At 51.1% G+C, this 24103-nt stretch overlaps 10 protein-coding genes across 10 annotated transcripts; 3 read left to right on the top strand and 7 right to left on the bottom strand.

Moving 5' to 3' along the window:
- Positions 1-1107: 1107 nt before the first annotated feature.
- POJ06DRAFT_243146 (concanavalin A-like lectin) lies at positions 1108-3423 on the bottom strand. Its single transcript, XM_056186317.1, has 2 exons — positions 2605-3423; positions 1108-2425 (listed from the first exon to the last, which is right to left on the bottom strand). Exons 1-2 carry the CDS (start codon positions 3023-3025, stop codon positions 1380-1382), a joined length of 1467 nt encoding a protein of 488 aa, XP_056047369.1. The 5' UTR covers positions 3026-3423; the 3' UTR covers positions 1108-1379.
- Positions 3424-3439: 16 nt separating this feature from the next.
- POJ06DRAFT_298333 (uncharacterized protein) lies at positions 3440-5628 on the bottom strand. Its single transcript, XM_056190648.1, has 2 exons — positions 4384-5628; positions 3440-4332 (listed from the first exon to the last, which is right to left on the bottom strand). Exons 1-2 carry the CDS (start codon positions 5269-5271, stop codon positions 3724-3726), a joined length of 1497 nt encoding a protein of 498 aa, XP_056047368.1. The 5' UTR covers positions 5272-5628; the 3' UTR covers positions 3440-3723.
- A 1145-nt stretch (positions 5629-6773) lies between these two features.
- On the top strand, positions 6774-7867 carry POJ06DRAFT_243144 (uncharacterized protein). The gene has a single exon (XM_056186316.1). It carries the CDS (start codon positions 6824-6826, stop codon positions 7790-7792), a length of 969 nt encoding a protein of 322 aa, XP_056047367.1. The 5' UTR covers positions 6774-6823; the 3' UTR covers positions 7793-7867.
- On the bottom strand, positions 7868-9704 carry POJ06DRAFT_243142 (acyl-CoA N-acyltransferase). The gene is made up of 5 exons (XM_056186315.1): positions 9521-9704; positions 9359-9465; positions 8402-9298; positions 8230-8346; positions 7868-8182 (listed from the first exon to the last, which is right to left on the bottom strand). Exons 1-5 carry the CDS (start codon positions 9588-9590, stop codon positions 7922-7924), a joined length of 1452 nt encoding a protein of 483 aa, XP_056047366.1. The 5' UTR covers positions 9591-9704; the 3' UTR covers positions 7868-7921.
- Positions 9705-9755: 51 nt separating this feature from the next.
- POJ06DRAFT_9414 (Zinc/iron permease) lies at positions 9756-11363 on the top strand. The gene is made up of 3 exons (XM_056191779.1): positions 9756-9988; positions 10095-10324; positions 10377-11363. The coding sequence occupies exons 1-3, from the start codon at positions 9930-9932 to the stop codon at positions 11189-11191; spliced, it is 1104 nt and encodes a 367-aa protein (XP_056047365.1). The 5' UTR covers positions 9756-9929; the 3' UTR covers positions 11192-11363.
- Positions 11298-12650, bottom strand: POJ06DRAFT_9386 (ribosomal protein L1-like protein). Its single transcript, XM_056191774.1, has 2 exons — positions 11619-12650; positions 11298-11560 (listed from the first exon to the last, which is right to left on the bottom strand). The coding sequence occupies exons 1-2, from the start codon at positions 12381-12383 to the stop codon at positions 11405-11407; spliced, it is 921 nt and encodes a 306-aa protein (XP_056047364.1). The 5' UTR covers positions 12384-12650; the 3' UTR covers positions 11298-11404.
- Positions 12510-15358, bottom strand: POJ06DRAFT_243135 (uncharacterized protein). The gene is made up of 6 exons (XM_056186313.1): positions 15167-15358; positions 14977-15063; positions 14890-14920; positions 14634-14825; positions 13818-14582; positions 12510-13761 (listed from the first exon to the last, which is right to left on the bottom strand). The coding sequence occupies exons 1-6, from the start codon at positions 15169-15171 to the stop codon at positions 12919-12921; spliced, it is 1923 nt and encodes a 640-aa protein (XP_056047363.1). The 5' UTR covers positions 15172-15358; the 3' UTR covers positions 12510-12918.
- Positions 15359-15371: 13 nt separating this feature from the next.
- On the bottom strand, positions 15372-16884 carry POJ06DRAFT_243132 (uncharacterized protein). Its single transcript, XM_056186312.1, has 3 exons — positions 16325-16884; positions 15915-16271; positions 15372-15865 (listed from the first exon to the last, which is right to left on the bottom strand). The coding sequence occupies exons 1-3, from the start codon at positions 16676-16678 to the stop codon at positions 15644-15646; spliced, it is 933 nt and encodes a 310-aa protein (XP_056047362.1). The 5' UTR covers positions 16679-16884; the 3' UTR covers positions 15372-15643.
- Positions 16885-17108: 224 nt separating this feature from the next.
- On the top strand, positions 17109-22457 carry POJ06DRAFT_9348 (Golgi CORVET complex core vacuolar protein 8-domain-containing protein). The gene is made up of 4 exons (XM_056191770.1): positions 17109-17597; positions 17652-18490; positions 18540-18770; positions 18823-22457. The coding sequence occupies exons 1-4, from the start codon at positions 17204-17206 to the stop codon at positions 22294-22296; spliced, it is 4938 nt and encodes a 1645-aa protein (XP_056047361.1). The 5' UTR covers positions 17109-17203; the 3' UTR covers positions 22297-22457.
- On the bottom strand, positions 22438-23443 carry POJ06DRAFT_9353 (uncharacterized protein). The gene is made up of 2 exons (XM_056191771.1): positions 22948-23443; positions 22438-22865 (listed from the first exon to the last, which is right to left on the bottom strand). The coding sequence occupies exons 1-2, from the start codon at positions 23315-23317 to the stop codon at positions 22579-22581; spliced, it is 657 nt and encodes a 218-aa protein (XP_056047360.1). The 5' UTR covers positions 23318-23443; the 3' UTR covers positions 22438-22578.
- Positions 23444-24103: the final 660 nt, after the last annotated feature.

Genomic DNA, 24103 nt, shown 5'->3' with positions numbered 1-24103 from the left:
AGTGAACTACTGACATCAGCAGTTAGTCGACGCCTGCTGGCAACGCCACCGTGTTTTGCGTGGCTTGCTCTTGCGCCAAGGTGTTCGCTAGAGATTAGATTAGGTACGATGGCGACAAGTACACTTATTTCACACCGACTCGGGTCAGAGGCAGCGAGCCTTGTAACTATGCATATTTATTCGCACCACAACCCCAGGGACTTGAACACAATAACAAGGACGTTACGGTCTTACAGTAATACAAAAGTGCATGAATTAGTAGTACTCGTGAGTCGTGCACGACCAGCTTGCTTGTAGCAACAATCCGATACCAAAAAATTGCATTCAATCTACGTCCTCGCTCTCAAGCACGGCCTGCACCTCCGCCGGTGCAAAATCCTTACACACTAGAGGCTGGCTTGTCATAATACTGGACGGGACTCGTCAATTTAAGATCTGGCAACTGGAGTTTGCAGTGGCTGGTCTTAAATTTTCTACATTTTCGATACGAGTTGGCGTGTGATCTCTTAAGGGAACAACCCTAAGCAACAATTCAGGGGCCTCGTCATATGGATCTCATAAACCAAGTGGACCAAGGCCCAAATTAAAACCCCCCTTCACCCGCTGGATATCCAAATGGTGTGTACATGTTCTCTCTATATGGCGTACTATTCTGTTGCCTATCTCCACCCCATGCAGAAATCATACTTAATCCTCAGATGCTCACTTGCGATGACTTTAACTTTTCAGTCACAACCCGCTCGTGCTTAATGTATTCACACTAACTTATTATAAAATCGTACTTCATACTCCATATATCAGTAATATTAGGTAGTAGTAATTGTAGCACTAAATAAGTAAAGAAATAAATCAACATCATCCCTCCGGGAACATTTTGCTTCTACCATACACGACGCCTTAACTTCGACAAAATGAAAATAAGAGAAATAAACTGGCCACGAATGAATAATACTCTACTCTCCTACAGCTTTATACCAGACACAAAAATTCCACAACATGCCAAGAACTTTAAACAAATGTAAGAAATAACGAGGATATACAACAAGGCAACAAAATGAGTAACAAATCTGCGTTTGTGAAGAGGTGGGGGGGGGGGGGGGGGGGGGGGGGGAGGGAAACGAGATAACAATCGACGAGACAAACAATTACCCAAGGACAACTGCGCCGAAACAACACACACAAAAACTGATCGACTATCGTTTCATCCATCAGACTCGTACATAAAACCTTTGCAAACAAGATGTCGCCCTTACCGCATGGATTGTCTCCAAAGGAAATAGAAAAATGCCCGACAAAGCGATCCACCGAACCAACCAACCAAAGCGTGCAACCGTATTATTAACAATAATCATAAACATTTAAAAATATGCAATAAACAACTAACGATTGTCCTCGAACGCTGGTGGAGGCGACTGCCCCAACAAATGTGCGGTCTCGGGTGGCCCGGCTTGTTCGTCCGTTTCTGACGTGTAACTTGGCGGCCGGTTCGACGGTGGCTGTGGCTGAAAACTAACGTTTCTATGATTCGTAGGTAAATGCGGTCCGACTCTAACCCCCGATCCAGGTGCGGCAGGAAATGCTGCAGATGATGAAGATGGGTCACTGATGACCCGAATGCTTGACATGTTTATGCTATCGACCGTGTCGTGGTCGTGAGAGACCGTGGGAGGGAACGGTGATCGGGTGCCGCGGTAGCTGCCCATGCCTCCAAAACTGCCGTAATTATTGTTGCCGGACCCAACCCGTCCGATTTCTAGCAGAATCGAACCCTGCTCAGAGCCATACGGTGGTGGAGGCGCAAGCGATCCAGTCACAGGCGCAAGACCCCACTTCTTGACGTTGGCCTCGATGAAGACAAATCCCGCCTGCCCAAAGTTGACGTGCACCGTGCATGGCCCGTTCGCACCTACCGTAGGGAACAAGTTGAACTTCATACCGTGTGCAGCATCGTCAAGCTTCTTGCCGTTGCGAGTAAAGAAAATCGTTCCTGTCCGAGGCCGGAAACCGACACCGATAACATCGCCTTGTTGTAATTGTGGGCCGTACGGAATGCCGTGGAACGGCATGTTGTTACGTCGCTCGCCGAGCGAGTTGTATGCGACCGAGTACTTGTGGTATCCCGGTAACCGAAACGTTGGGTATGGCTTCGTGCACATTCCGATTGACACCAAGGTCTGTTCTGGCTTGTCGTACAGCTTGGCCTCCCAGTAATACACGTCGTTCTGTTTCGGGACGGGCAAGTTGGTCTGCACGCAACACTCAGAGTCGTAAAATGCAATTTCTGTCCGTGCTTCGACGAAGCAGTTTGCGTTTTCGAAATCTGGTTCAAATTCCCATGCTGAAACTCCTTTCTCCTGGATGGCCATGAACTGTGATAAACTGATGTCTGTAGGAATGCTGTCGGGCGGATTCGCTTCTTGGAACGCTAAGAGGAGTTGTCAGCAAATTGTCACCCGTCCAATATCATCCCGTTCTGCAGATCTTGGTTCAACAAATACGCCAAAACATTCGGTGCTTAAGATACCATGATCGTTATCCAAGCGCCGCGCACCAAGTCTGCATGATCCATCATAACGGGCACATTATCGTTCGATCCTTACTCACCCCTAGCTTGAAGATATGACGTTCGCGCAATATCGTCCATATGCTGCAACCCTTCCTCCTCCTCGCGCAGGAACGCTTGTTCGTCATCGTACTCGCCCGGCCTACCCCGATGCAACAAAATTCGCCCCTGCCGGGTGTAAAACAAGAAGTACAGAATCGCAAAGAAAACCGCCAGCACGACGATCGACCCGAGCGTCGAAACAAGCCCGACCAGCAGCGGCACATTAAGCCCGTCTTCCAGCGGCGTGTTGTTCGTCTCATTGCGGCTGCCGCCCGAGCCAGGGACCGGCACTGTTGCGTTGGGCGAGGACATTATATATATCGTCAGCAGCATAACTGGCGGCCAGGGCAGCACGTACACGGCGACGCGAGTCACGAATCTCGATAGTGCTGGCGAGCCCAGACAGGTCCGCGAGGACATAAAATTATGGGAAGAGTGCGGGTGCGAATGGTTCGTCGGAATAGCGCAAGCTCAAAGCCGTCTTCTGTGTGCAGGCGCAGCCTCGTCCCGGACCCGACTGCCCGAATTGCGAAACGACGAGTCTATATTTTTGGCGCGGTGAATGATTTGCTATAATGATCGTTGGTGACCCGCCGATCGATTGGTGTGAATGGCGGCCAAGTGGAGTGGCTGTATTGATCGTGGTCGTGGTGGTGCGTGAGACGACGATTCGGCGGTTCACCGCAGACAAGGATGGAAAACGAACCTGGCCGATTGTGGGAGGCGATGACAGAAGTTACGCGCATGCGTGCCAGAGTGTGCACGCAATCCCGCAGCGATAATGTGGGAAGTTGTCGCTATCAAATCTGACGTAATGCCGAACTGCACACGAGACCCTCATCCCTGGTGCGTTGATACTAATAGCTGAGGTCCGCCTCTCATTTGATTAGAAATTACAAATAACCATCCAAATTCCAACATCATATACAATGACTAGCCAATAAAGAATCTATAATACAAGCTCTCCAATTGAGCTATGACAAACCACACTTGTATATACAAAATACCGGAATAATGCGAACTTTTCTAGTCCAATGCCAAATTGGTACGGCCAAAACATGAATATGTCCAAATAACAAATTGCCAGTAATGACGACCGCGGAGCACAAAAATGCCAACTAGATTTCCAACTTGCCCTCGAAAGGATACAAGAACTGGCATTCGTCTCTCGGCCGCAAAAACGGGCATGCGTGCAAACTCAAGAACGATGCCCGCTTTTCCTGCTTGGTGGCCTCGTCATCCAATGCACCAGTAGCCCAACTCGTCGTATCGATCCAATGCACATTTTTGTCTCCCTGCTGGCGAAGTGTCTGGACGACCTGCAGACTTTCGGTCTCTAGCGATCCGTCGAACGGTCGAAGCACGAGGATTGGCACTCGCTTGTGTACCTTCTTGCGGATTTGCCGGATGAAGTTCATGTATGCCTCAGAGTAGACTTTTGAAGCGTCTTGTGGTAGGAGCAGCCTGTACATGATTTTCTTGTCCATTAGTCGTTTGGTGGCGACGCCGAGATCCAGGATCATCAGACTTGGTCGGTATTCTTCGAAGTACCAGTATTTTGGCATCCCTCGAGCCGCTGATAGACTGCCCAGGAAGTAAAACTTGTCCAGGGCCATGATATCATTGGGGCAGTTACTCATGCACATGTCGTTTCCAGATATTAGCACCCGGTCGACATCGAATTTGTTACCAAGTAGATACGACCACGAAAGGACATCGGGATGTGACTAGTTTGTCAGCAACAATTAAAAACAAAGAGACGAATGCAAGCAACTTACACTATTATAAGTATCTTGGAAAACCTCGACTATGCGCCGCTTTGGGTGTTGCTTGTCGACGTAGGGAAGCAAAGATTCTCCTTTGTCAACGTACAAAGCTTCAATGTCAGTCCTTCTGGCACCGCTGAACAGAACTCTAGCCTCATGCTCTCCATCAGGAAGGCTGCTGGCCAGGGACACGACCTCGCGGCCGTAGGGAAGAATTTCGTATGTATTACTGTTGTCTATCCGAACGGTCATTGTGACAGGATCGTCGAGATTACCGAGATGAATGCTCAAGGACGTTCCGGTGAACCGCACGTCGAAATAAGTGCCAGGAAAATAAGTCGATACAAGCAATCCCGTCGCGGAGCCCTGGGCTTTGTTCCGTGACCAGCGACCGACATAATATATGTTTGCATTCGTTGGCGACACGATGGCCTTATTGTTGTGGATCTCGTTCCTTAAAGGGTCAAAGTCCACTTGGGGACCAGTGTCGCGGAATATTTTGACAAAAAAAATCACAAACCAGACGCCGACGAGGGCAGCGGCTAGTTTCTGGGAGAGGGTGACATTGCGCCTCGGGATCATGATATCTGCTTGTAAGCGCGAGTAAGTTGATCTCGGCCGCGACTTGGACGGCGACTGGGGCTCGTCGTCATCGTGGTTGTCGTACTGCGACAGTATGCGCGGAGGGTTGAATCGAGGAAGGGAGGCTGTTGAGTGGGCGGATGAGGTGGTCTGGCCGGCTGTGGACGGGGAGAACGACTGTCCGGAGGATGACTCGTTGGCTTTGAATCTGGAGGACCATTGCCCTTTTGCAGACGCCGGCAGCCAATCCTTTGCCTCTCTGACGACCGTGTTGCTGGCGATGTTGAGCGTCCGCGTCAGGGCTTCGGGAATAGCCATGCCTGAAATGACGGGAGAATCCGGCTGTCGATGTCAGTCTGACGAAATATTTGACCTCGGTGTGCACCTTATGGCAGCCACTTCGGATAGCAAGTACTGGACTGGGTACACGGCTGACAGCAGACCTATGGAATATGCTCGGTGGACGAGCTGTTTAGAAGCGGCCAAAAAAAGGCCGAGGAATGCGGCGTCAGAAAACACAAAGAAAGCGGCTCGTCGTGAAGCCGCGCTAAATATAGACAGATCGAGCAACAACGACACCGAGATGCTAGTGGAGGACGAACGAAGCTGTGTCCCGATAATGCAACGATGCCGGAGGCAGGTGGTGTCGCTGAGAACCGGGGAGAGCAGCGGTCGGCCAGGCAGCTAAAGTGGTCGATCGGTGGATGGGGGATCGCGAACTAATCCGCAGAAACGACCGAGACTGGCGCGCCGCACCCTAACCCATGGACTGCTGTCGCGCACCGGCTCAGTGGCACAAGTACACGTGTGATCCGCATCAACTCCAACCTTAGCTCGGTAGCATATTTTCACTAACCTGCAACTAGACTCACCCGGGGCTTGCAGCGAGCAATACAACACGTGCGCAGTAGCCTGTGTAGGTTCAGCAACCGTAGAGGCACAGATCTTCGGGGAAGCCAGCTTCGGTCGAGTCTTTTCACTTGCAACGACCGATGCCAAGAAAATTTTGTCGGTACAAGACAGATAACACTAAAACCCATTATATCTTGGGTCGTGTAGTGCGGCAATTCACTTTTAGCTCATGCTGTTTCGGTTTGCACTTCTGTCCCCAGGATTAGACACGCAAGCAAAACATTCTGCGGTTCCTGCATGGAGGTGCATGAACACATCGAATATCAAAGCCAGTTTGTCAGCAGCTTCAACATTTCAGTTCTGTTCTTGATGGCGACTGATGCTTTTCATTATTGTCATCTATATAGGACGCGATTCAGTCGCGAGAGCATTGGCATCAGCCATGACGGGCAGACTTGCTCAGTGGTGACCCTAACCCAATGAGAGTCACTTACGATAATCTGAAAGACTAAATTTCATATCGCCAGTGCGTTTCGAATCAATTCGTTTCAATTTTGGTGTGAACAAAACCAAGAGCTGCAAGGCTACCAAAGGTACCACTGTATCTGAAAACCAAATGCTGTGGCGCAACTTAAAATACACGGTGCTGCCGATCGTCAAATCGCCTGTAACTAAATCGTGAAGGGACTTTCTCAGGCACGAATAGCACAAGCACGAAGGCAAAATGCATCTCATCAACTTGCGAATTACATATGTGTTATACTCCATGCTAAACCTGAATTATTTTGCTGGAATTTTGTCAATCTTCAAGGCTCACCCGCATGTCCAGCCCAAGTATAGGTGCGAACAACTATAGCCGCAACTTCTAAACAGTTTCCAGTCGACGCAATTCCATAAATATCCACATACTTCCAGTATCCAACCGATAGCTCCAATAGCCGGGCAGCCGCCTACCCCTGAATGCGGCGCTATCCCTAGCCCTGCCACTCAGCCGGGTAACTCCCAAATCCAGTCAAGCATGGAGAAACTTTTAAAATGCATCCCAAAACCTGGTCAACGCATCTATTTCCTCGGAACCAAACGTCACACATATAATTCGAAAGAAATGGCACGAGCATCAGCAACGCGAACGCCGCAGCCTTCATCAACCCGTCGTTTTTCACGCCGGGTAGCGGCACTTGTCACGTCAGAAACCGGCGAAGTGTCTACGCCTACGAGCAGAGCTGCGAACGGCAAGAGTGTTGTTAATGGGGCTACGAATGGGACCCCTGCGTCTGCGTTTAAGACTCCGCTGACTTCTACTAAGAAGTCGGGGCACATTAAGTTTGATGATGACAATGCTGGTGGTGGTGGTGGTGGTAGTAGTGGTGAGGAGGACGGAGTGAATGGAGTGCCTGATACACCTCGGACTGGGTATGTCACCGCCGAAGAGGACTTTAGCGATTCGTCCGAGCACGAGAATGCGGAAAGCGATGATGATGATGACGAGGCGCCGGAAGATGTGTCGTTTCAGGGCGGTCGCCAGGCGGCAATTGTGCAAGCGCAGGAACGGAAACGGGAAGTTGGAATTTTGAGAGACGAACAGCGTGCCAAGCGAAAAGCCAATGACGCGCGGTTACGTGCACAGAAGGAAGCGAAAAAGGCAAAGAGCGCGGAGAATGATGCCGACCAAAGCGCCAAACGAGATGAACTACCGCTATTTTTACCGTCGTCGATTTTGAAGGAGGTCACTACTACTCCCGATATCGGCATTATCAATCACGATGATGACGAAGTCTCGAAGAAACCCAAGCGGAAAAAGATAATTTTCTCAGAGCCAGACGCTCGCGACATTCCAAAGGGAGACATCACATTGCGCGTGCTCAGGACGCAGAAGCTAAAGACGATGCCGCCACCGGCAAAAACAAAGCAGCTAAAGTCACGAGAAAAATGGTTAAACCGAAAGAGTGTTCGAGATGCCAAGGCAGGGCATAAAATTGTTATATAAAAGTTGATACTATTGTCAAATTTTTCGGGTTGCAGTCTCTGTATGCATAGAACAGGCGAATAAAGGATGGTTATCGTACTTTGTCAAATGGGTGTGATTATTTTGCATATTCTAGTTTACAAAACACCTTCAGTACTCAACTTTTGCCCTCTTCACATCGTGATTGTCTTCGCCTAATTCAAACTGAACATGCTTGCCCTTTCCTTTGCCCTTAAATGTAGGATCTGGCTCGGCTTCCGGTAACGGTTCTGGAACCACATCTTCTTGTTCAGGATCAGTTTGTGGGACGGGGACCCCACTTAACAACCGATAGTAGTCCTCCTCCACTGATCTATACGCCTCATCGATCTTCGCGATCCGCTCAGACTTGTCTAGATCTTTCAGCGCTTCCTAGGAGATAGTTAGAAAGTCCAAGCTAATAGGCACAACAAACTGACCTTGTTGTGTTTGAAAAGCCGCTGCTTTACTTGCAACCGGTATTTCCGGTACGCGGTTCTATCTGACTTTTTTAGCCTTCTGAGCAGCGCCATTTCCACCAGCCGTTGAAATTGCCTCTGCAGGATTTCGTTAGCAAAACACAGCTAACAATGGCAAGAAAAAAATCATTACCGGTATTATCTTTGTCTTCGCCCGCGCAAATTGCATCCACTCCTTACTAACAGGCGCGTCTGTGAATCCATCGTCATTCCAAATGCCGATCTTATCCAACCGCTCCATATCGCATCTATCCCTCAAATCGTCAAACGCGACGTTTGGATCTTCAACCGTGACCTCCTTAACCAACGGGTCCTTGTAAAACTCGTTCATAAGAGTGTCATATAGTTTTGGTCCATGCTTCTGTCCTTGAAAAGGCGGCAGAATGACAAACTGTGATATCCGTTTGCGCTGGTACAAGGTAAAAAAATCGTCATTTGACTCGGCGGCGAGTTTGGTAGTCGAATCGTACACCTGCGCGTTCTTGTACCACAGATACGAGTACACGGTTGTAAAGCCAGCAAAAGTGTACACTCCATCGCCAGATTTCTCATACAGCGAGTATATCCGCCATCTGTCATCCGTCGCGTCAATGTATGATCCTCCTTCAATCAAAAACAGCACGAATATCTGCATGCGCTCATGCAGCACCTTCTGCCTCTCCTCAGAAATCGGAGCCCTCCAGATTTCAAAAGTCGATCCGTTTTGTGAATAACTTGCAACACGCTCGCCTGGTGGTGAGAACGACTTTTCCGCGTCTTTCACTTGTTCGAGCCACTGATGCTCTTCCGTGAACACATCTTTCGGAAGAAATTCACGCAGCGTGACGCCTGGATTGTCGCCATCTTGTGTCTCGATCTCGGAAACTTCCTCTTCGTTTCCGCCCATGTCGTGGCCGTCATCCGTTTCCTCGTCCTGACGCTTTTGCTTCTTGTCTTCCTCAATCACGCTCGCCAATGCGTCCCTATCCTCTAGTTTCTCCGAATACGAGACCTTCAAATATGGCAGCAAATCCGTAGATCCGAACTTGAGCTACATGGCCAACATTTAGCGCTACGGTGCTTGCCACACACTCTAAACTCCACAACCCACCTCGATCGTCAAATTTTTAAATCCATATATAGCCTCTGCTTCGCCAAATATCGGGTAGGTGAACTGTGGATGAAACTCAGATCCGACTGTCGCGGCATCAGATTTGACTATTTACGCGTTGCGTTAGCAAACAACTACGCGGCAAATGAACGCGAATGATACCTAGTGAGACTGAGAGAGCCTTGTTAGAGTCTGCTGTCCATTCTTCGGGACGGATAATGGTCGCTGACATGAGGGGTGATAGTCGAGGCCGGTAATGGGTGGTTACGATGGAGACCTGAGAAAGATTGATACCCGCGAACGCGTCGCGAAGGTTGTGGCTAATTGAAGTGGCTCGTGTCGCGCTAATGTCGAGGTGTGCGTCGCTCTGCATGAGCTGCAGGCAGGAAGCAGGCAACCAGGCCACAAATGCGCATCCACTCGACATATCGGCTTCCTCCATATCAGCTCCCGGTATCGACAATCTCCAGTACCACGTTCCTTGCGAAAGTACTTCCCCGTTGGCGTATTAAGACTGGGTCTCCGGATCTTGTGTTTCGATACTGAGTCTCGGTTGCCATCTCACTACAAGATGCAGTCGTTGAATGGATTGATCACCTTGATCATTCTATCAGTACTTATGGGGGCTGCGTAAGTTTCTTGAAGTTTGTCATCGGAATTATTTGTGAATGTTTCAACAGTGACTAATAACGTACAACTGGGCTGCGAAGTTTGAAATCACTGCTAACTCTTGCAGCTCATTCGGTTCGGGAATGCTACCTCTGGTGGTTTCACTCTCGTCAGAGCGCCTACGACTGGTCTCCACGATTGGAGCGGGTGTTCTCATGGGCACGTCCTTGATTGTTATTATTCCCGAGGGTGTGGAGACTCTGTACTCGACGCCTACACCTCGACACTCGCGGCCGGGACCGCACTATAATCCACTGCCGCCGATTGATCTGGATCCGCCTAATAGTGATGGCAATGGTATCATATGCCCATTGGGAATCGATCATTCATGTGTCTAACGCTACTATAGATGATGGCGGCGGTACCACGAAACGAGCTTTGGAATATATAAGCCGACGAGTAGACAATGCCGTGCCGGCTGAGGATGACGCTCCCAGCCGACGCCCAGCGCCGGTACAAAACAAGAAGCAGATTCCAACTCACAAATACGTCGGTGTCGCACTTATCGCCGGGTTTATTCTGATGTATCTAATAGAGAAATTACCCGCTTATTTCGCGAGGAATACCGGCTCGTACCACAATTCTGTCGATGTCTCGGAGCTGCGAACATACTCTGTCTCTTCAGGATCCAGCCCGACTGCAATGTCACCAGCAGAGAGTCAGAATGGTCGTTCTGCGTCTGCCATGACGACCGGTCTTGTCATCCATGCTGCAGCCGATGGCATTGCGTTGGGGGCCAGCGCAGCATCTTCCAGCGTAACTCTCGAAACTATTGTCTTTATTGCTATTTTATTGCACAAGGCACCAGCAGCGTTCGGTATGACCGCAGTTCTCCTGCGGACGGGCATGCACAGACGGACCGTCAAGCAGCACCTTCTAGTGTTTTCGCTCGCTGCTCCTATCGGCGCGCTCGCAACATGGGTCGCAATCATGATTATTGGTTCCAATGACGGGGGTACGGGGATTCAGTGGTGGACAGGGTTTTTGCTGTTATTCAGCGGCGGCACATTTTTGTATGTCGCTATTCACGTCATGAATGAGACCGCTGAGAGCATAAAGTCTGAAGCAGCTGGGTCGGGTAGACCAGCAGTTTCGATACAAGATACTATTGCCGCTATTGCTGGCATGTTGATTCCGTTGGTTACGCTATTGGTTGCCGGATAAACCTCTGTATTGCGTCTTTGGTTAATTTTGCATGTAAATAATTCCGCATTCGTTTTGAGGTATGGACAACAAGACTAAATAACCATTAAAAATAGTTGCGGTGTGCGTGATCAAAAAAACGCGCATGGCCACAATATAAGCCTACACGGATTGATTAATGCCACGTATGTACAATCATCTACATATCTACACTCATGTATTACTTCGAGTCCGTTACGCAAGAACCATAACACCTGGACCAAATGTTGAGCTCAAAATGATCTCCGAAACCAGTGGAGCTTGTCTGCTCGTAGAATTTTTGATCGCCTTTCTGAAGCCAGCCATGAACGCGGAAACGTTGGTTTCAATTTCTTTTGGCGTAAAGGAAGCCTAGATCCGTTAATACTTCTACACTATGTTGATACCAATGCCACGAAAGTTCACATACTCTCGCTATAACAGCGGTCAAAATCTTGCCTCGAGTGCGTAAATCAAGAAGACCATGAGACGTCTCCAGCAGCCCGACGACATCATCCGCGACCGTACCACGACGTTCGCTAGGCATCAATCCCTTCGGGCCAAGAGTTCGCTGCACGCTACGGAGCAGCGGAAGTGCCCCAGGCGTTGCAAACGACTTTTCAAAAGTAATCTCCCCGTTCTTGACCTGATTCACTAACTCGTCACCGCCAGCATACGTCGCGCCGGCTTTCAGCGCCGCCTCCGCGATCTCTGGTATTTCAGTGAAAACGGCGACTCGTTCTGCCTGAGGGAGCTTTGGTAGCCGGACGGTTCCGCGTAAAGACTGGAAATGTAATGGCAACGCAAGCTTCAAAGTAATCGTAATCGTCGCCGTCTTCTCGGGCCGTCCAACCTCGGCAGCCTTCAAATACCTTGCCGCAGTCTCAATATCCATCAGCACAGGCGTGACTTTCGTCTTGCGCGCCTCGGCACGCTCCCTGTCCGTCCGCCGCTTCAATTCTCGCCGCCGGTCTTCGCGTTCTTGTTGCTTTGTGCGGGCTTGCTGCGCTTGAATATCGCTTTGCCGCGACGTAGCACTTGAAGGCACATCCTTCTTTTTCTTCTTGTCGCCCCTGAATCGTGGCTGTGCGAGCTGAATTGTAGGAAGTTGTGGGCGGTATGAACTCGGAGATGCGTGAGCGACTGCAATCGTGAACCTCGGTATTGCCCGTGAGAGTTGCCGTCGGATGATCATCTTGTGTGACTAGTCAATTAAGTGCAAATAGCAGTCCGGAGATTTAATTGATTTCCCCCTCCAATTGGAATAGTGCCACTGGTATATTGAGGTTGGGTCGACCCAAATCCGAATTTTTTCTGCTTCCGAGGTGTTATCGATGTCCTAACCTTCCGCATAGGCCGGGTAACATCGTAGTCAAACCTCGCTATAACGATACTCGATCCCCGACATAGCGATAAAATCCGGTGCCGTAATTCTAAAAATGTGGTGGAAATCAGTTAGTTATAACGATTGCCTTCGTAAACAAGTTTAGTGCCCCGCTAAGCGAGATTAGTTAAACATTACATCGCGATGTACTAACGGGGTTATACTGTATAGACATTTTCTATTCAATGCGATATGTGCTATAATATATAGACAATGGATGACACAGACGTCCACTGTTCTACCAACTTTCAAACAGACACGGCGACCCGTAGGACTTGATCGTGACCAAAGCGTACAATACAAAAACCACACCATACAATCTATTCCTCTATTCTTCGCCGAATTCTCAGTTCTCTGCGGCTGTTTCCTCTAAGGCCTCAGGAGTGTCGTCCCCAATACTCTCCTTCACGCCATTGACCTCAACCGGTGTCTCTTCCGCCGGCTCAGCCTTTGCTAAAACTAACGACTTCAACGTTTCAACCTCAAACTCCAAAGCCCCTATGCGGTTGTCCCGCGCAGCCAGTTCCTTCGCGTTCAAAGCGACAATCTCAGCAAATCGTTGCTCATAGCTCTCAAGAGTCTTCTTGGCCTCGGTAAAGTGGCTATGCAACGCCTCCAATTTACTGGCGACAAGTGACCCAGCACCGGTTGGCTTTGATGTCCCCTGGGTGGCTGGTTCCTCGGTGACCAGTTCGGCGACCGGCTCGACAGCCTCAACAGCTCCCGGGGCAGGTTCGGGAGCAGACGTAGGAACAGTCTCTGCGACTACCGGCTTGGCAGACTCCTCGACTGTCTCCTCGGCGTCCCATGAACTTTCTTCCTTGGCGAGAACCGAAGGCATTGCTGCGTCCTCAGATTGACTGGCTTTAGAAAGCATATCATCGACCTTTGGCGCAGAAAGAACCTTATCGAGGTCTTTTTCTGGAGCCTTGTAGGGAGCGGCGGGAGTAGGAGAAGGCTTAGACTCCTCCTGGACCGTTTCATGGGTTGGAGCAATCTTTGCGGCCGTAGGAGCTGGAGCTGATGTTGGGATTGTACCGTCAACCGCGACCGGTTCGACACCATCGTAGACAGCTTCAAGGTTTATGAGTTTGGGAGCGGCGTCCTTTCCATCGAACCACTCGGCAGCAGAGATAGCTGGCTCGCCACTTGGGCAGTCAGGGTAGATATCAGATTGGAAGGTCTCGGCCTAGACATTGTTAACAACAAACGTAGGTCTCCAGATATATACATATATATGCATACTCGTCGGGGCACGATAAACTGAATAGGCTCAATTAGCGTGTCATGAACAGTCTTGTACGCGCGAACAACTTCGTTTTCGTGGACACCGACGCCGCGCTTTGGCATGAACGCGAGACCACGCTGTGGTTCAGCAGACTTATACTCTGACAGCGGATATAGCTCGTCGTTGTCATATTCGAAATACCTGATGTTACCATCACCCTTGCCAGCGAGATACAAACACTTCGTGCCTTCGTCATAAAAAGGCATGCAAATACCCGCCGAGGAATCTAGCATGTAAAAGTCGCCAATTGGGCCCTTTTTAATGTCTGTAGTGTCCCAGATAGCTACCTGGCGATCACTCATTCTGCTGAATCCGGTAGTCGCAATACGGTCATATTCGCCCATCCAGACAACTCTCTGATTCTTCGCACCAGCGTGGCCGGCTCCTTCGACCACAACCTTCTCCGATCGAGGATCCCAGATTCGGATTTTCTTGTCGCGAGAAGTGGTTGCAATCAGAGATCCGATATAATTGAATGACATACTGACGACCATGTCGTTGTGCTTCAAGGTGGTCTTTGCCTTACCGGCTTCGATATCCCAGAGCTTGACGGTGTAGTCGCCTGAAGACGAGGCTAGGACGTTGTTAGCGACTGGATGGAACTGAACATGGCCAACTTTTCTGGTATGACCCGACAGTTTGGCAACGGGCGACACATCAGTAATCGCATCGCCTTGTTCCGTAATGACCGAGAAGTCCTCTGGCACTTTCCAGATGCCAACCTGTTTGTGTGAGTTCATATCGTCTAACCATCGGGATTCACACTAGCGTACCTTGCCGTCGTCTGAGCCAGATGCAATTACGTGGTCGTCAAATGGGTTCCAGTCGGTGTCCAGCACAGTCGCAGTGTGGCCTCTGAACAATGGGATCTGATCTGGAATCTTTCCGCGCTCAGACAATGGGATAACAGCAAACGCACCACCACCAGAGGCGTTCCAGTTCACTGACAAATACAGTGGATTAACCTACACAGGACTTCTCAGCAGGCTGTTTGAACAGTACCGTAAGTATGTTGAACCCTGACGTTACCTTTATCAGGTTGGAGTCCCAAGCATTGTTGCTACAGAATTCCCATGTTAACCCTCTGCGCTCGTAGAGCCCTTCAGAACAGCGTACCTAACGCGAACATTCTCGTAGCATAGTTCCTTCTTGGTTTGCTGGCCGTACACGTGTCTGTACTTGGATGCTCTCACGAATCGGCCGCTATTGCTCAAGACGTCAGCATGTGCAGATGCAACTCCACCTGGCACGACTCAGTTTGCCTTGACAGGCAGATAAGTAAGTCAATTGCATTGTAAAAGCATACCTCATGCTGGACGTCTATAGTGAGTAAGTTGTATGTGAATCTGGTGCTTGCAGTTGTAGTGTCTCGAGGACGTGATGCCGCGGCGGTCCTCGAAGGGCGCTTCCGAGGCTGGGGAGTTCAGCCTCCAGTGCTGCTGCTAGGTTCTTGCAGTGGTTCAGCCACCCACTCGGGCCTCTACTGCCGGCAGATACCGATTTAGAGTGGGCTTAAGGGAAAGAACCGTCAGGAGCTCTGAGTGTCCACAAAATATATATTTATCATTTATATATAAAAGCTCTGTCATCCTGGTCAATTTCTGACATTTGCCAAAATGGTCGACTTCCCCCCCTAGTGAGACATAGGTATTATATGATACAGAAGTACAAGTTCCTTCCATTTGTCCAATATTCGTAATCATTCCTTGAACAATATCAATATATCGTACAAAGTACCTCCTACCAAAGATCAACTGCTATAATACAACATATATTCTGTCCTTCACAAGTATCGACCTTTCGAAAATTTCGAGTCCATTGACGACGCTCTTTTGACGTAATCCTGGATTCTGGACGAGGTCATAGCCCGACCACCAGATGCGATATCTTTCTCGTAATCGAACCTGCGTCTGCTGGGATCATCCGGTTCTTTACCTTTCCCGCCAGAGCTACTAGCGAGGCCTTCATTATACTGTTCCATTAATGACTTACCGCGGTTTTGCTCCTGGAAGAGGGTTAATAAACGTCCATTCAATGCCATAAAAGGTACGTACATTATACTCCTTCACTTGCCGCGCGAGCTCCTCATCTCGTTCAGTCGGCAGCGATGGTCCAACAGAAGGTTGTTGATCGTCTTGCTTCCGTCTAAGGCCCATCATTTCCTCTGCCACCCTCTTTTTTCTTTCTGCCTCAGTTTCCATCCAAGACCGGTCTGCACCCTGGCCTGCACGCGACGCCGAAGAGCCACTCAAAAACTTTCGTGGTCGGAGCTGGAGTGGATCACTTTGTTTCGCTGCCCAGTCGCTCTTTGACGGTGGCATTGTCATCCATTCGTCTCGCGCTGATCCGCTCGGCTTGGGGCCACTCACTTCTGCATGTGTGCCCTGCAGTGGTTCGTCGTCGTCGTATCTCTTCATTCGATTAGTCATTGGCCACTGCAGCATTTATGCCAGTTAGCACTTACTTTTAGATGGCTAGGCTTAGACTCATCCCGTCTGTCAGGACTCTCGGGAGCCACTTCTGGTCCTGTACGTCCGACAAACATACTAGGTCCAATCGTCCTTGCCTTCTTCACCGGCAAGCCAGCTTCATGAGTGTCCTTGTCGTTTGGTGTCAACTGGTCTGGATTTTCTTGTACATTGTCTTGGGACACGGTCGCGACTGTCGAACCTAGCTTGGTCTCGCGATTGTTATCTTGATCTTTACGCGCGTCTGCAGCGGCCGTCTCTGCCAGCCGCTTTCGCTTCGCTTCTCGAGCGGCAAGGATATGCGCGGGAAGTTGCGGCCCGACCTTCGCACTACTGCTACTCTGCACCATGATGAGATGCGCGGAGAACCGACAGTGCAGTCAGGGACCCGGCCAAATGCCGAGATGCCGGAAGATCGGTGACGGAATCAAGGGTGGTTGAATCGTGGGCGCAAACGGTTCAGGAAAACTGTTTTGACGAAACGTTCCCTGGTTGTGGAGATACCCGAAGCATGGAGAGCGTGTAGGCGTTGTCCGATGAAACTGCAGCTAATTTGGTGCTCTGAGCTAAGGGAGGAACCCTGCCCTTTACAAAATTGCCTCAGACTTTTATCAACGTGTGCTGTAAATGTTTCCCCATAACAATAGAAATTCAGGAGGCAAGGGCATCCTGTGATGGCGCGTAGAAACTGACTCGCGGCTTCCCGACAGAACTAGCAATGGTCAATTCCATTTATCCTCTATCGAACCAATACATATCGTCTCGCAAGCCCAGGCTCGCGCGTGCCCGCTATGGTCATCGTGTCGGAAGAACTGCTGCTTCTATTTTCTCTATAATACGTTATTTTAGTCGTTTCGAGTAGAGTAATCCAGCAAATGTCTTCCGCGTCCGATTTCCTGCTCGCGTCGCCGCCCCTTCGTCCATTCGACCTGCGCTTTCACTCTAGGCTCGAGTCGCCGGCATATTCGCTGCGCTCGTCCTCGCCGTCGCCGTCACTGTCGCAGTCCAGAATGTCGTCCATATCTATGGCATTCGACGATGCCTTGGACAATCTCCCGACCGACGACAAATTGCCATGGGAAGTAGTGCGATGGACTAAACTGCGAAAGCTGTCCAGCCAGGTGTATTCTGAGACCGGCAAGCAGCAGTTTGGCGCCCCGACGTGCATTGCAGTGGCCGGAACCGTCGCCGTTGGCACCGCAAAGGGCTTAATTTTGATATTCGATTATAATCAGAATTTGCTGACTGCTATCGGTTCAAATACCAACCGTAGGGCTAATCCACACACATTGTCGATATAATATATGCTAACGATATTTACAGTCACTGAGGCCGGCGCAGTCACGGCCATCGGTTACTCATACGATCACACATACATCGCAAGTGGCCACGAGCACGGTCACATATACATATGGCACATCAAACGGCCGCTAGCACCGCGAGTACACATCGAACCATTCGATCCGTTACGACCAGATCACCAGCGCCACGATGGGCACGTTGCTGGAGCAAAGATTCTGCATATCGGATTTCTGGCGAAGCGGCATAGCGTGGTTGCAAGCGCGGACGATAAAGGCATGGCGTTTTATCACGTCAGTCAGCAAAATCTCATGGGCAAGCAAGTTCGGTCGACCAGACTGGTCGGCCGCTATCCATCACTGGGATTACGTAGCGAAACGCAGACAAGACAGCGAAAGGCGACGTCCGTTCTGGGGTTTGCGCTGATGCCACTTGGCAGCTCGCCGCATCCCGTCGAGACGCGAGGTCTACTTGCACTCATGACGCCACATATTCTAGTAATAATTTCAACAAGTCCGACTCCGCAGACACAATATAAGACCGGTCGACCAAAGACCATTTCGGACACCATGGGATTAAGCGGGTGTTTGGACTGGTTCCCCGCCATATCGGCGAAGCATGTCAAAGGAGCGCTGAACGGTACTACAAATGGAATCCACAACTCAAATCCGAGACTGGCGTACTGCTGGTCCAACATGGTCACGATTCTCGATGTCGCTGTTGGCGCTCATGCACAGGAGGGCAGCAAAGAAAATGGTGCAAATACCCCAAATGCGCCCGGCATGCACCATCTGGAGTTCACTCAAGTCAAGAAGTTTATTGCGGACGAGGCCGTTGTGTCGTTGCGGTGGTTGAATTCGCAGGTGCGTATCGGATGTACAATTAAAAAGCGTATTACCGCTAACGAAACAGATCATTGTCCTCGTCACGGTCACACAACGTCTTCTGATTCTCAACGAACACACTATGCGCGTGACAGACACCGTTAACCTCGTGCCTCGACAAATCATGCATCACGATTACTTTTCAAGGCAGCTCAACGACTTAGTCATCAGTGGTGGTGCAGGCGGCGACCATTACGCCACGATCCCAGATGCATTTTTCAATAGTGTCAGGACGTTCAAGGGACGGATATTTTTATTGGTGCGTACTCTCGCTTTTTTAGGTTGCATGGATCTTGGTGCTTACGAATTAGGGGTCGTACGAATTTGTGGTTGGACACCTGTCGAGCTGGGCCGAACGTCTCATGTCACTGATGGAGACCGAGAAGTTTGCCGGCGCGATCCGGCTGGCGACGAAGTACTACACTGGCGAGACAGACCAGGTCACAATAGGACTGCCAGAGGACGAGAAGGCACGGCACGATGCAGTCTATGATAAGTTAATCGACACAGTCCTAACCGCGCTCCGGTACGAGTTAAGCGACAGCGGAAGTAGTACGCCGACGACTCCGACCGCGATCACGGCGAACGAGGAACAGCAGCAAATTGACACGGACGCGCAGTATCGCCAGATCGCCGAGCTCGCAGAGGCAAGCTTCGAGGCGCTCTTCGTCGCGGATGCGCTCGATGTCTTGTTTGACTCCGTGTACGAGTACTTTGAGAACGCGAATCTGCGTGGGATTTATTTCGAGACGCTGGAACCGTATATCCTTGCTGAGAAAATCGTGTCGTTCCCGCCGGCGATTGTGAAGGAGCTGATAAACATCTATGCGTCACTCGCTCTCAACGAGCGGCTCGAGGAGATGATTTGTCACTTAGACACGGCGAGTTTGGACATTGATCAAGTCACGACGCTCTGCCGCAGCTATGAGCTCTACGATGCGCTGATATATGTCTGGAATCAGACGCTTGGCGATTACATTTCTCCGATGGCAGACTTTATGAAGCTTATTAGCAGATATTTCAAACTGACTTCCGCTATTTCTTCGACTCCGTCGAATACGGATGAGTCCAGCACGGACGATCACGAGAAAACGCTAGAGAATCTAAGACTGGATATCTCGAAGGTGTATTCGTATTTGTCGTACATCTTCACGAGTCGCGTGTATCCGACGGGTCAATACCTAGATGACGACGAAGCAGAAGGAGCCAAGGCGTCGTTATATTACTTCTTGTTCCTGGGCACGACAGTCACCTGGCCGCGTGAGTACGGCACCGAGATCCTTGTCGACGCCGAAGGCGACGAGAAGACCAGCGCAGATTCATTCCCGTATCTCCGTCTTTTACTCAAATATGACGCGCCAGCTTTCGTGGCCGCCATGAACGAGGCGTTTGAAGACACTTTCTTGAACGGCGCTCAAGATGACTCGCCGTCGGATGAAGATGACGTCTACGGCGACACAAAATCGAAGAGGCATGAGCTTCCGGACGACTTGATTTTTGGACGGGCAATGTCGAGGCAGTATATTGTGAACATTTTGCTGGAGATTCTGTCCGGCGCCGAGTTTAGTCCAAAAGAGACGATCTATCTCGACATGTTCATTGCGCGCAACGCCGCAAAGTATCCTCAGTTTATTTCGCTGTCAGAGTACTTGCGTCGACAGGTCCTGCTGCGGCTGTGCGCGCCGCCGTCGCCCGAGATTGCGGACGATTGCCAGCTGAGTGTGGAGTACCTGCTGTCGGCGTATAAGCCCGAGCTGGTAGATGATCTCGTCAAGAAGTTTGTGCAGGTTCGCTATTACCGTGTGCTCAAATGGATATTCCGGGCCGAAAAGCAGTACGCGCGCTTGGTTTCTGTGTATTTCGAGGAGAGCGCGGCCGCGAGCGGCGCCACGGCGACGTACGGATCCCCGGATGAAGTGTTTACGACGATCGAGGAGTGTCTTGCGCGCAAATCGGACTTGTCGGCAGAAGAAAGAACACAAGTCCGCGCTGCCGTAGCAGAGAATTTCCGAAACCTGGTGATTACCGATGGCACACGTGCGGCTGAAGTGGTCGACAAGCATATGCCGGAGTTGCACGGAGGGATCTACGACAAGCTGTCGGATCGTCCCGACCTGCAGCTCAAGTACCTCAAGGCACTGTTCAAGCAAGAGCTTCACCGGGAAGGTGTGACGGTACTGCCGCGCAAGCAGCGCGCAAAGTGGAACACGCAACAGGCGCGGGAAACGTACATCACGCTTTTGTGCGAATTTGACAAGGGCAAGGTCATAAACTTCCTACGGTATCTCCAGAAAGGCGATGTGAGGCTGAGCAAAGTTCTTTCTGCGCTCGAAAGCGCGGGTGTGATCGATGGTGAGATATTCTTGCTGAGGTCGGAGGGCCAGTATGCGGAGGCCATACGGCGATTGATTGCACACCTTGGGTATTTGAAGGAGAAATTGCTCAAGTTGTATCCTGACTCTGTGTCGCGCGGTCGGACGAGGAATCGAGGGCGGTGGGTGCAAGTCGATGAGCGCAAGCTTGTGGACGTGGAGCGGACTTTACAGCATTATGTTATCTTGGGCACTCGGCTATGCACTGAGCGGTCGAAAAAATCGGCGCCGGTGGGGACGACTGCGTCGCCGTCTTCCGCAGCTGTCGGCACGAAATTGTCGGAGGCCGAGACGATTTGGTTGGATCTGATCGATTCGATTGTGGCGCTAACTCGAGATGTGTCGAGTACGTTGTTCCCGGACATTACGGTATTTGAAAAAATGAGCCACTCGTCTTCGTACGACTCTCCGACAAAGACGATTTTGTTTTTGCGACGGCTAGTCCAGGACGTTTTTTCGGCCCTGCTTGCCGCGACGACGACAACCAAAGTCAGCGCCCACAACGTGACGACGAGCACGACTGGCGCGACCGCGCCCGGTACGACGACGGCGTTCCTGCGGATCCTTGAGGCGTTCCTGGCGCGGACGGCGGCGGCGTCGCCGTCGGTTGTCGATCTGCGCAACGTGCTGGCGAACATTTTCGAGGCGTACATTTACGAGCGGCAGCTGCTGACGCTGACGAACCGGTTGCTGAACAAGGATTTGATGGTGCACGTGAGCAACGTGTACGCGATTCGACAGGAGGGATGGCGGGTTGGCGGGCAGAGCTGCGAGGTGTGTGGGCGCAAGGTGTGTGGGCCGAACGCGCCGTCGGATATTCTTCATGCGTGGGAGCGGAAGCTTGTTGATGTTCAGCGACAGCGCAAAGTCAGATTTCGGTCGCATGTGAAGAATATTGAGCCTGAGGAAGAGCACGCCGACGATGGTCCGGATGAGGACGAGGAAGATGATCGCCGGGGCCGGGCGGGCCGGAGTCAGGCGGCGACGAACGGACGACGACGGCGGCGACGGCGGCCGAAGCAACAGCGGGGACTGAGTGGCTCATCGAGCGAAGACGGCGGATATGAAGAAGACGACGAGTCCGAACGGGTTGACAGAGGCAAATCTGTTGCCGGTGCAGACGGGCGCCCGCGGCAGCGGACGATGTTCGTTCGGCCGGGCGAGGACGCCGGCAACTCGCCAGCGGCTGCGCTCGAGGACGGTCCGGCGGGTGGTGCGATCGACACGGCGCAGGCGAATGCCGGTGCGCAATTGGCGGCGACCGAGCTGGATTCGCTGGTGATGTTCAAGTGCAAGCATATTTACCACCGCAAGTGCCTGGAGAAGCTGTTGGATTCGGGACGGGCAGCGACAGTGTCGTTAGTGAACGATCGTGGGATCGGAGAAGGGTATAGATGCATTTTGTGTCCGTAGTCGGGAGATTGATCAATACTTGTACATTTAACGTGTATTCATAATCCGTCAGTATTCAGACTATTCAGACAACTTGTATTTCACGTCATGGCGGTGATCGTAGGATAGTGCTGTTTATACAAAGGCTATGTACCCATTTACGTGTTTATCCCAGCAAAACTAAAACAAAACAAATTTGAAAAACCAGTGCAACGCCAGAACCGGTCGCGTACCCAATCAAAGCGAGAGCAAGTTATTTTTCCGTTTTATCCGTGGCGTCGTCGTCGTCGTCGTCTCTATAAATTACTTCTTGCGGCCAAAAAAGCCTCTCTTCTTTTTGCCCATGTTTGGACGGGGCAGTTCGCCGCCGTCGTACGTCTCGCCGGAGTTTCCGAGCTGGATGGTGGGGCGCGGAGCAGTCGAGACGGACGACATGGCCGCGCTGCTGCTGGTGGTGGTGGTGGGTTGCGGAGGATAGTGGTCTGCGCCGACGTTCTCGTAGGTGTCGTCGCCGTATGCCGAGGCACTGAAGGCCGGCTGGTAGCGTCTGCCTTCCCAGGGCAGCCGTTCGCGAAAGATTTGTTCTTTCACTGGATGGGGTGTCGAGTTAGCATGCGCAGATTAAATTAGGTGCCAAAAAAAAAAGCAAGCAAGCAAGCAAAACAAACGTACGATACTTGTCGCCGGTTGCAGCATACTCGAACCCGCGGATGGTGTCGAGCGGGCGCTCGCCTCGGCTGCGGGTGGGATTTGACTTATCCGGGTCGGCGATGACGTTGCCAAACATGTCGCGCATGTGCATTTCAGGCGACACCGACGAGTGCTCGCCGAGGTTCGAGGCCGAGACCTCGAACGGCTGTTCCTCGCGCATGGCGGTCAGGATCGGGTCGGCGATGTTGGCGGTCCGCTGCTTCAAGCGGTCGCGCTCCTCGGGCGTGATTTTGGCCGACAGCGAGTTGAGACGCGACCGCCTGTTCTCCTGCCCCGAGATTGAGCCGGAGCCGGAGTCGTTTGTTGACGAGCGGCGGAGGAAGGAGGGCATTTTGGAGGGATTGAGGACAGGGCGCGCGGAGGTTGGCCTGTGCCAAGTGGGGAAGTGGAGATGGAAATTTTCCGATGCGGAGTGAATGTGAACTAGTCTAGCGAAGTTGAAGCAGCAGTCGGAGGCAATTAATTCGGATGTCGTAGAGCGATCAGGTCAGCAGCAGTTTGAAATATAATGAGGCAGGTATTCGAATATATTCGAACTGGCAAGTTAGTGTTTGGCGGGATTTGCGGGCGGCATTTTTGACAGGTCAGCGGGAAAAACCAATTAGACAACCGGATTGGGGCAAGTGCATTCCAAACGCCCAAACGACCCGCGCCCCAGTCAGGTCTAGGCTAGACTGGATCTGGACTAGTGCGAACTCTGTTTGCGAGAAGAGTGTGGAGAAGACCACTGCTTGTGTGGGTGGGCCGAGGCAGGCCGGTGGCATTCCAAGGAAGAAAGGGCCGCGCGTCGTGGAGGGTTATTTTACTATGTGTATATTTGTATATTCAGTGGAAACGAAACGCCATCTGACGTCAAGGACACCGGCGAATTTGCTGCTGATCAGCGGGGACCTGGCGTCAATTGAATTTAAGGAGAAATGAATTGTTCCGGCGTCGTGTATTTTTAGATGCACCGCCGCCGCCGCAGCAACTGTGACCACTGATACGTTGTTGTTTCTCATTCCAGAGCGATCTCGGCCAGCAAACGCCAGATATAATCCCGTAATGTTCGCAATGTCCCGAAATGTGCGCGCTGGCAGCTGGAATGCAGGGTGTGGCCAGTGAGGATATAATCATA

Source organism: Lipomyces tetrasporus (assembly GCF_029532465.1).
Source record: "Lipomyces tetrasporus strain NRRL Y-64009 chromosome Unknown POJ06scaffold_1, whole genome shotgun sequence".
NCBI lineage: Eukaryota > Fungi > Ascomycota > Lipomycetes > Lipomycetales > Lipomycetaceae > Lipomyces > Lipomyces tetrasporus.
This window is presented reverse-complemented; position numbering and strand designations above follow the sequence as displayed.